At 36.3% G+C, this 12,248-nt stretch overlaps 1 protein-coding gene across 1 annotated transcript; it reads right to left on the bottom strand.

Annotated features, from left to right (window-relative positions):
- Positions 1-7,304: 7,304 nt before the first annotated feature.
- LOC143597919 (uncharacterized) lies at positions 7,305-9,189 on the bottom strand. The gene is made up of 2 exons (XM_077076287.1): positions 9,109-9,189; positions 7,305-9,070 (listed from the first exon to the last, which is right to left on the bottom strand). Exon 2 carries the CDS (start codon positions 8,592-8,594, stop codon positions 7,725-7,727), a length of 870 nt encoding a protein of 289 aa, XP_076932402.1. The 5' UTR covers positions 8,595-9,070; positions 9,109-9,189; the 3' UTR covers positions 7,305-7,724.
- Between the last annotated feature and the right edge of the window lie 3,059 nt (positions 9,190-12,248).

Genomic DNA, 12,248 nt, shown 5'->3' with positions numbered 1-12,248 from the left:
CATGCGTGCATACTAAAAGTCAGCTACGCCGAGTGAGTTCTAGTTAATCACATAACTTACTTTACATACACATACACATGCCCGTAGGTACGCATTACATACTTAACATGTCCATCAATCTTTCATACACATACATATCTAACCTTACGTTATAAAGAGCATTCGCCCTACATACCTCTGATATTATTAGGGTCCGGTACCCTCCATCCTCGGATATTATTAGGGTCCGGTGCCCTCCATCCTCGGATATTATTAGGGTCTGGTACCCTTCATCCTCGGATATTATTAGGGTCCGGTGCCCTCTCTTCCATACCTTTTTAACATACTTTTCTATATACATACTCGTAAGTTTGGCACATACATACATCATTCATTCTTCATATTACAACATACATATAACATCAACCATTTCCTGGCAGTACATGCAATTCCGAAGATCGTTCATGTACCGGCAAGAAACCATTCATACATTTCACATAATTCATATTTGGCATACACTTATCACTTAGGATAAGTGTATTAACTAATCACATCGAGTATGCACACAGCCCCGAAAACATAACAAGGAATGGGGCTAGAAACTCACCTGAAGTCGGTTACGTTCACCGTTAATAGTAATTCCTTTCTTGAGATGTGCACGGCTAACTGTATAATATTTACATGTATCAATTAACTATTCTATCTCATATCGTATTTCTATCTTTTTATAACCCACAACGAATGGGGTCCGGGGGCAGCGCCCCTGGCAGCGGGGTCTAGGGACGGCAGCCCCTAGCAGGGTCCAAGGGGCAGAGCCCCTGGCTGGGGTCGTATCATTAATTAATTCGCTAACTCAAAAGTTCAAGGGCTTAATTGTAATTAATTCATTCTTTTTCTAAGTCCAGGGACTGTTCTGTCATTTTATTAAACTTTCTAGTTCGTTATTCAGTCTTTAACGAATTGACTTATCTTAGCGAACTGGTCCATGTAGCAAATTGAACCCTTAACGAACTGGACCTCTGACGAATCAGTCCATATAACGAACCAGTCCACATAGCGAATCAGTCCAGGTAACGAATTGGACCTTCTAATTCGTTATCTCTGTTAGCGAATGACTATAACGAATCAAGGGTAATTCGTTATCCTTTTCTCTTAACGAATTGGATACGAACTAAAGCTAGTTCGTTAATCTTTCCTTAGCGAATCAACACACGAATCACCTGCTAATTCGTTACGCTCGCTGACGAACTAGGGTTAGGGTTTGTCAGAGAATGTCAGAAACATTCTCTGACATCCTTAAATACTCAGCCGCCTTTCCGGCGCCGTCTTTCCGTCGCCGCCGTGCCGGAAAACCGGGCGGTGGCCGGAAAAACGTGTTTCAACACCGTTTTCACCGTTTTTCATCTCGTTTGATCCAGATCTGAGCTAGGGTGACCCCTAAGCTCATCTTAGGTTCGGTTTATACCCAATAATACCCGGATCTCGTAACTTAACGGTTTAACGGTGTCGGTTCGTCGTTTCATGGCTAAATCTAATGGTTTAAGTTCATACAATATCAAACTATCATTACCTCGGGTCGGTGCTCGGATTCTTTCTTGGTTTCGGCTAGAGGAAAGGGAAGAACTAGGGAGAAGGCTTAAGTGTGTGTTTTGGTGGTGTATGGATTATGTGTAAAATGAGGAATTTGATGGTGATTGTGGTTTGTATATTTATGGATCATGGGCTTAAGCCCATGGTCTTTTCCTTCTTTCTTTCATAACCCAAGTCCATAACCCATGTCTATTTACCCAACACTAGCCCAACTCATATTCTATTATCTAAACCGACAACGACCCACTATAAAATAGACAAAATTTATTTTATTATTATATCCAAAAGTAGGATGTTACAGTTTGGGTTTGGATTCAGTTTATACATGTATTTAGTAAGGAGTGTTGGGTTTCTATTTTGATATCAAACTCTATAGTAGGATGTGAACGGTGTGGCGATATGTTTTGGTGATTTGACATAGCATGGGTCGAAGGATTTGAGTCATAGTTGGGTAAACTTTGGTTTGTATATGTTTCAAGCATTCGTGAGTGTGTTTGTCGGTGTCCTTGAGGCATTAGGATGGTGAGTTTGATAGGTTTTCGTGGCGTAGAAGTGTCGGTAGTTAGTAGTTAGGGCCTTTTGTTGGGTTGATTTTTGTATATCTTGGACTTGCATGGGGTTTGGGTAGATGAGGGTATACTTTTGGATGTTTAGGTTTCGTTCATATTGAGGAAATATTTGAGTGCGTGGGAAAACTTTTGAAGTGTAAGGATGGTTTAATTTAAGGCGGTAGTTTGAGATGGGATACGAGTGTTTGGGAACTTGTGGTTGTGTATAGGGAGATTTTTCACTAGTAATAAATATAAATTTTAAAAATATCATAATTTATAACTAATGTTTGAAACATCCATGAAAATTTTGATAATTAAAGTTACAAGTTAATATATGTATAAATATATATATATATATATATATATATATATATATATATTATATAAATAGAATTTTTTTTGAGATCCGAGCGTGTGAATCACACAAATTTTTATAAAGGTTAAAATAAATTTATTTATTTATTGCTTATGAGGAAATTTAAAATACGTAAATTGAATTTTAAAATTTTTTATGAGGTTTCAATATTAAATGATGAATGTCATCTTTGGGAAAAACAAAGTTGCGAAATGAGAATTTTTTTTTTGCCAAGTTCGTTATTTAATATCGTGTAACAAAAATATCATGGTAAGTTAAATGACCGGCATTGTAAATCGAGAAATCATAAGTAAACTATTTTGATCTTTAAAGTAAAATTTCTATGAAGTTTTGCATGAGAGTTTCAAGAAGATTACAAACTATAAGTTTGTGACTTTCTTGAAAGATAATGGCAAAACTATCATAAAAATTTTAAAACGCGTAAAATCGTATGATGTAATTTTTTTTTTTGCGAAAATTTATAACGAACCAAAGATTGCATGATGAAAGTTGTTATGAACACAAATTTGGGTAGCGAAAATTCTACCACATGTATTATATAATGTAGTATAATTAAAAATGTCGTGAAAAGTTTAAATAATTAATATTGTGAAAGGATCGTTCAAAATGAACAAAATAGTTATAAAAATGAAAAAAAATTTATACAAGTTTTATTTTATTTTGTACAAGGACTTTAAAGAAATTTAAAGTTTATATATGATCGATGTCGAAAGTGTAACATCCTAAATATTCTAATGTTAAATAAAGAAAGTTACGTTTAGTAATTTCGCGTTATTAATTAATATCGAGTAAAGAACGGATCATGGACTTAAATTAATTAAGATGGGTTAAATGAGAATGGGCCTTAGGTCCATGGGCTTTAAGGGATATAAATATCCCCTAAATCATCATAAAACCCTAAACCTCATTTCATTCCATCTTAATCTCTACACACTCCAAACACACACACACACCATTTACGGCCGGCGGCCGAGAGGGAGAAACGAGCAAGATCCGAGAGAGAGAGTAAACGCTAGTTGGTATTAGATCTTATTACACGAGATCTAGAGTGCATAAACAAGCTAACCAAGATCGAACGAGCATAAAAGATATGTTCTTGACCTTTAAAGTTTACGTAGTATTGAACGTTTTTACCATAAAGGTCCAAACTTTATGTCTTTCCGGGCTAAGTTTTACCCGAACTAGGCCATGGGAATGATCGCGGAGTTAGTTAACGTAATATCCAAGAAATTCTCGATGAAATAAGGGTGATTTTGGTGATTAAGATTGAACAGAGGCGCAGCTGGGCAACTTCGCCTGCAAGCTTAACTTCGCCTGCAAGCTAAGTTCGCCAAGCCATAACTTCGCCTGCAAGCTTAACTTCGCTTGCAAGCAAGTTCGCCTAACTGATAACTTCGCTTGTTGACAAGTTCGCCTATGATTAACTTCGCTGGACCCCAAGTTCGCTGATGTTTAACTTCGCCAAGCTTAACTTCGCCTGAGTTAAGTTCGCTGAATGCTTAACTTCGCCTGGTGATAAGTTCGCTTAATGTTAAGTTCGTTTAACACTAAGTTCGCTTACAGTAAGTTCGCTTAATGTTAAGTTCGCTTAATGTTAAGTTCGCTTAACACTAAGTTCGCTTACAGTAAGTTCGCTTAATGTTAAGTTCGCTTATTGTTAAGTTCGCTGGAGTTAGCAAATTAGAGCCAGGGGCTCTGCCCCTTGGACCCTGCTAGGGGCTGCCGCCCCTAGACCCCGCTGCCAAGGGTGCTGCCCCCGGACCCCCGTTCGTTGTGGTTTATATAAAGATAGAAATACAACATGAGTAGTAGTAGTTAATTGATACATGTAAATATTATACAGTTAGCCATGCACAGCTCAAGAAGGGAATAACGATTAACGGAGAGCGTAACAGGATTCAGGTGAGTTTCTAGCCCCACTTCTGTGTTATGTTTTCGGGGCTTTGTGCATACTCGATATGTTTGTTAATACACTTATCCTAAGTGATAAGTGTATGCCTTATATGAATGATGTGAAATGTATGAATGACTGCTTGTTAGTACGTGATCGATCTTCGGATATTGCACGTACTGTCAGGTTGTAGTGTTACGTATAGGGTAAGTATAATGTATTTGCTTATATGTATGAATGCGATAAAGTTAACAAACGAAGGAAAGGCATGGTTGTATGGTAACGAAGAGGGACCAGACCCTAATAATATCTGTGATGTTATGGACCAGACCCTAATAATATCTGTGATGTTAGGGACCAGACCCTAATAATATCTGTGATGTTAGGGACCAGACCCTAATAATATCTGTGATGTTAGGGACCAAACCCTTATAATATATGTGATGTCAGGGACCAGACCCTTATAATATCTGTGAGGTTATAGGGCGAAAGGCTCTTTAAAACGTATGATTATGTATGTAAAGAAAGTATGAAGGTAAGAATGAAAGTATATGCACTTATGTGTGTATGAAAGAAAGTTAAGAGGTTAAGTATGAAATGTAAGTAGGTATTGTATGAGTACGTGATTAAGTAGAACTCACTCAGCGTAGCTGACTTTTAGTATGGACGCAGGTGAGTAGAATGAGGCAGGTAGCTTGAGGAGGACACATGGCAGAGTTGGACGAAGCTGACATCTGAAGATTTTGCTATGATGTTTTATTTTAAAAGACTATGTTTTGTTTTTAAATAACTATGAATGCTCGATAAGACAAGAATTATGGTTATGGAATGTAATGGTTTGAATGTTTTGAATGTTCCGCGAATGTTTTAATTAGCTCTGATATTTAGAACTGCGTTTATGAGTAAATCCAACACGAAAGTAGGGCTGCCGGTAACGGGGCCTTACAAGTTGGTATCAGAGCAAAGTTTGAGAGATTTAAGCATCCTACATGCTTAGACTCGAACAGAGAATGGGATTTAAGTAAGAAAAGAAAGAAGATGCCAGTTCAAGAATGTCATGTGTCGCTCCTTTAAGCTCCGTTAAGCTCCGCACACCTGTAAACATAAAACCTATCAAAGTATTTGTCTTCGTTACATATAAACAAGTAAAACACACAATATAAAACACTTAAGGCGTGTACTTTTACCCACACATCACATCCCCACACTTATCATTTGCTTGCCCTCAAGCAAACTCTCATGCAACACATACATCTCGATCGACGGTTCATCAATTATCAGTATTAATACTAGTGAGGTATAAGGTCATACCCAATTCCCAAGAACTGACACTGTCAAGGTTGATAACCCACCAAATAATTTAATGATACATTTTAAAACTATGAAACCGCCCAAACAAGTGTACTTTGTTTCTGGTTAAGGCACACATGTTCATACCCCTTATAATATAACATCTCTCCTCTCAGTTTAATATCTGGACCAGCAAAAAATGTGCTAGTATCTCTCTGCCCTCAATACCAAGTATGAACACAATGTAATAAGCTTGGTAGCAAGTCATATCTCTACCCATTACCCATCGGTTGCATAGAGAAACGAACTAAGGGTTTTGCTGTGGCTTAGGTTGGGGTGTGGAAGTGGATTTATTTAGTGACTTATGGTGGATGAAACCCAATTTATTGACACCAACAAACAAACGAACAAACAAACTCATTCACTATTATTTACAACCAATAACGACTTTAAACACAACTCTTTTTGAGTTTTTCTTTGAAATTTTTTTTCTCTTTTTTTCGGAAACCAAAACTAACATCAATATACACAAAAAAATGACCCGAGACATACGTACATTGTGTACTATGCTCGACAAACAACTTAAATACAACTCTTAACATACCAAGTTTCATCCACGGGGTTAAAACAAAAGGCCAAGGCAAACACGGCTTGTAATGTGGGTTTAAACAAACGAAAGGGAAAAGGTACAAACTTGGCTCCTAAGGGATAATATAGGGTATGGAGTATTATTTTATTTTTTTAATATGTAAGGCCAATATAAAGTGGTTTTCTACAGCTCTATTTCTCCATACAGGTGGTGGTATTAAGATCTCGAAATGCATGAGACAACCAAGTTCTAGATATCATGGACATACCGGTTACTCTCGATAATGGCACTCAAATGACATGTGTATATACTATATATTATATGTGTATTATATATAAAGCAAATCTCACACACATACCGGAGGAATTAGGCTGCCGATATGAAACATGTGTACCTGTCCCCATGACTCGTTATCCCCATCTAAACGGTTCATTTTAATTGTCTAACTTTTGAAAAACATTTGCATGGGAAGACCTTCGAGAAGCTTAAAAATTGACCATGACCAAAGACCTCTACTTGGCATTAATACTAGCAATTAACAAGTTATAATTCCGGCTTTTGCGCACAATCAAGCTACTCTTAAGGCTAAAATTTTTAATTTCTCCATCCCCACACTTGAGATTTACATTGTCCTCAATGTTTAAAAATATAACTTTTAAAAGAACATTAACGAGGACTGGGTTAAAATTTACTGCTTATTATTTTTTTTAATTTTAAAACTGGGCTTAATGTGATGGTCATAACAATTTATACAATTACACTTTTAACAACGCAACTAATTAAACAAAGAAAATTATGAAAACAAAATCACCTGATATAGGTAACTCGTGTGCACTCGTGCTTGCTCCAGATGAACCAGTCTCCTCAACTCACTCAACAATATCTGCAAACTCTCACACGTGTAGAAGCATGCTTCTCACCATATTAGAATATGCCTTTTACACTGTATGCAAAACTGTTGATTATAATTACCAAGCCGAGTTAAATAAATTTAATAATTGAATTTGTTAAACGAGTAAAAATGCTAAAAGACCTAACTCACTTTCGTAGGAATCACGATTGCATTTAACATATGCAACAAGCCCTTTAAACCCCCCGGTAGCCCGGGTGGACAAGTAAGGTCTCGTGAGGGTTTATAGTGAACTACACCCACAAAGTTCAAATACAACAAAAAAATACACGTACCTGAATCAACTATAGCAAAAGGAACATGTAAGCACGTCGGATATCCAAAACCTCGTAACTTAAAATTCTTTCACCGAAACACTATAAAACTCCAACTTTTCCGTGTGGCATCCCCACACTTGAATTTTGCTACAGTGGTACACTTGAAAAAAACGGTTAAACAAACTAAAAAAATAAAATAAAATAAAAATTGAAAATAAAATCCGGGTTGCCTCCCGATTAGCGTTAAGTTTTTGTTAAGGTCTTCAGCCAGACCGTTACCTGGTATGACGTTTACGGTTGTCTAAGCGGACACTTCCCTACCGCATTCCCTATAAAAGCTCGGTAGTTGACACATCTCGGCTCCGCTTCTTCCTTCATGTTCAAGTTGTCTAATAAACAATTATGAGTCGGTGTGAATGAAGATTTACCTTCAACATTTCCCACATATGCCCGGTAATTCACACATCGAGCCCGCACCCTCTTTCTTGAGATTAAAGCACTAGGATTCGATCGTGGTCGAACCGAACATTTTCCCACCGAATTTCCCGTGTATGCTCGGTAATTAAAATTTTGTGCCCATACCTTCTTCTCTGTGGTGGACATGTGTGTAAACTGAATACAAGGCCACTTCAACATATTTTTTTCAAGGTCTTCCAAACTCATTTTCCTCTTCTTTGAACTTGCACCATCACCCAAATCTTCATTTATATGCGTGACCAAAATAGGAGAACGACTGAGATTCACCTGGGTTACTTCAGTCATCGGTTCATTTAAGGTTAATATGTCTTCAATCGGGTCTAAACATTCAACTTCATGCCCCAAAAGATCCGAACTCTCCCCCTTTATATCCTCATCATCAACCACAACTGATGCATTCATTGGCTCTTCGTTAACTAGAGGAATTGGTGTGGTATTATTCTCCAAAACCAGATCCTCAAATTCATTCTCTGAAAGATCAAGAGCCTCTTCTATCACTTCCTCATCAACCATGGCACCACTAGCCAACTTTTCTTGTTCTCGTTCAATTTGAGCCACCTTTTCTAATAGTTGACTTACCGGTTTATCTTGAGCGTCATTAAACGTCTCCTGGAGTTCTAACTTCTGATTTAAAGCCTGATTGTGAGAGTCTTGATCTCTCTTCATCTCCTTCAGAATATCCATAACATCTTTCCAAGACACTTCTTCGTTACCCGAAGAATCTTCTTGATCTTGTTGATAATTTCTTTGATATGTAACACCATGATTATAATGTTGAGGGACTTCCTCATATAATGGTTGAGAATGTTCATGGTAGTAGTAGTAATCCTCCTCTTGATAACTTACAAAACTTGGCGTATCGGACCCTTCACTATCATACTCCGATTCATTCTCAAACTGGTAACAATTAATTCTATTATGAGATTGAGAATTTCTTTAATACGAGTTTTCATGGTTGCCTGTTGTTGACCCATAATAACCCTTATAATCAGATTGAGGCGATGAATAATTTTGGTACCGCATGTTGCGACCCTGCTGGTTCAAGCTCCTTTGGTTATCTGACTTGTAGAAGCCTTGAGAGTTTGGTGAAGGTGGGCCATGATATGAATGTGTACGGTACGAGTCATCGTCCTCCACGGCCTTATATCCTTCATGTGGGTCTGAGACCCAACTCCACGTCATCCTAAGTTACCTGCACACATGAAACACATAAATACCAAACGTAAATCTAACAAAAATAAAATAAAATTAAAAGTAAACAAAACACTAAACTAGCACTTTGCGAGTTGATTCCCCGGCAATGGCGCCATTTTGATCGATGTTGAAAGGTCAATCAAAAATACTTATAAAAATACCTTTACTAGCTAGGGCAAGTAAGGTGTCGAATCCAAGGGAATCAGTGGAAAGTGCAAGTGGAACTTAAATTCTATAATAAAAATAATTAAAGTGGACAGACAATGTCAAGCGGTTTAGTTGATTAGTTTGTAAACTATTATATGAAAATAACCAAACTCCAGGGTTCGGGTTTTGCAACAAGTTAAGGAATTGATAAACTTCTCTGGACGGTTTCTTATAAAATATGTAAACCAAAAGACTTAACGATTGACCGTGTTGATCGTCAGAACTGAATCCGAACAATTGACAAGGTTAAATGAAAATCTATTTGATAATCGGTTTTATTTGTTGAAGCACAAAATCAATAATATGGTTAATGATAAACGGGTCAATGACGAAAGAACTTAATCCTAATTTTTGATGACCACAAATCAATTAATTGACAAAAGATTAAGTAATCAATTAATTAAAACCGTGTAAGCACGAAAGCAAACTCAAAGAATTGATTAATCGAATGATTAATCAATTACAAATCCAAAGTTAAAGTTTAGGATAAACAAAACCTAACAAGCAACTCAACCCTACACCCGGAGATGGTTATGAAGCCTTTAGCCTTGCATCTTGATCTTCATTTTCTTGAAGGTTGTGTGGAGGAATGATTTCATGGATCAATGGAATGATTAGATTGTGTTAAGATGGTGTATGATCGCCTCCCCAAAGTCCCCAAACTGATAATTATTGAATAGGGTCGACCTTAGGGTTTTTGGGCTTAAATATGGAAGAAAAATCACCAAAATCCCTTTTTCCGTCAGACCAGACCGTAAGCTACGGTCTGACAGCTCTGCCTTACGGTCCTGCTGGGCCAAAACTGTTTTCTTCATAAAATCTTCGTTTCAACTCCGTTTTCCTCCCCGTTTGCGGCCACGCCTTCAATTCTCTATCTTCTCATGGATCATCACTTTCATTTCCACTGCATCATGAATGCTCCAAATTCGCTCCTTTAAGCTCTGTTAAGCTCCGCACACCTGTAAACATAAAACCGATCAAAGTATTTGTCTTCGTTACATATAAACAAGTAAAACACACAATATAAAACACTTAAGGCGTGTACTTTTACCCACACATCAATATAATATAAGATTTACTTGAAAAGTTGAGGTGAAATCTATCATAAAACCTTCTTAATATGATGAAATTTATATAATAAGATCTTCGTTTGTAAATCGTTTTAATGAAAATATATGACATATTAAAAATCATTATGAATAGATCAAACTATATATATACATATATTTATTTATTTATTTATTTTTACTTATATCGAAGAGGTTTTATTTTAATGAACGAAATTCGCAATAAAAATTCTTGTGAAATCAAAATGAGAAAATTGGTGTAAAACTTTACCATATAAAATTGGGATATAAAAGAATTATTAACAATAAGAAAAATATAACATTTATAAATGAAGACTTGTGATAAGAATTTATAACAAAATAAAGGAAAAATGGTATAAATTCTTGAAATTTGTAAACAATGTCTTAAGAAGTTAAAGATGGAAAAATCGTGCATGAACCACCATGACTTGATATTCCAACTCTAAAAAATACATTTACAAAACACCACGTTGGAGTCCAAACATGTGCATGAACCACCGCGACTTTTCATGTTTTTGACTCAGATAACAATAATAACATAATAAATCGAGATACAACGTCATGTCAAAACACTAGTCCACGAACCACCGCGGTTCTATTGTTTCAACACCGAAAATTAGGATGGCGAGCGGAACGCCCGCATTCGACTACTTACAGTGGTCATCTCATATGAGACAATCTTTAGGGAGATTTGAAACAACGGGATCCAAGTTAAGCTCGTGATCCATAAAACACAAAAAAAATCTAATGTTTTTGCGTTTTAAGGTAAGGATACCTTGGAGTACTATGAAAGTGTGTGTATGTGTATATTTATGATTTGATAAAATAAATAAGTATATAAATAAACAAGTGCATTGAACAAACAAGTAGGATAAACACGTATAAGCAACACGTATAAGGACCCTAAAGTAAAGACTATGCTTTACGTCTAACCACCTATCTTATAGTCTTGTGGCTCTGATACCAATATGTCACACCCCGACCAAAGGCGGAACATACCGGGGTGCAACGTGATTGGACAAATACACAAGACACTATTTAAAGTGACAATATTTAATCAACTCATTTTATTTCAACAAATCAATAAATAACACATCTCGTCCACACAAACAAGTTGAATACAAGTAGCAATTATGTTGTTCGTTTTATTAATATCCTAATAGTCTTGGTAACGTTTTCCTCAAGTCCTCGAGTCAACAAAAGTCAAACCTGTAACATTTCATAAAATAAAGTTTGTGAACACAAAGGTTGGTGAGCAATTCATAAGTTTGAGCATATCAGTATATAGTAATAAAAAGCCACAAAACTTGTATACAAAACGATAAATAAAAGCAACAACTTGGATAAATTGACAATCACTAATAGAATTACGTTAGCGCCACCTAGCTACAAGGGGTTGCCAAGTAGTCTAGGATTTAATAGAATATCGTTAATTGCATTACGTTAACGACACCCTGCTACAAGGGGATGCCAAGTAGTCTAGGATTTATAGATTCAACCAACCGAAAGCGATAAACACATAGACATATAGCATAGAACACCAAATCAAACAAGTATTTAAGTAATGTATACAATCACGTTTGTGGGTTTAAGATTCAAGTAAATAAAGCATTTAGTTTGATAAGTATGAAATGTCACCCCAAAACGGAAGATGGAAAAAGGGGTATGAAAGTACTCACCTCGATTGATGAACCGAGAAATAAATAGATAAATAAATGAAGCTCAAATGGTAAACGAACAGATCTGACTTGAAACGATAAACACCTTAGCTAAAATAAATAATGTAATATATATTAATGAACTTGAAGCCATAATGAAACTATATTGGAAACATTGGACGAAAAGGTTC

The sequence above is a fragment of the Bidens hawaiensis genome, unplaced genomic scaffold (assembly GCF_021521415.1).
Source record: "Bidens hawaiensis isolate Kalapana, Puna unplaced genomic scaffold, B.hawaiensis_p1.1 tig00049248_1, whole genome shotgun sequence".
Taxonomy (NCBI): domain Eukaryota; kingdom Viridiplantae; phylum Streptophyta; class Magnoliopsida; order Asterales; family Asteraceae; genus Bidens; species Bidens hawaiensis.
Note: the sequence above shows the minus strand (reverse complement) of the source record. Positions and strands in the feature narration are given on the sequence as shown.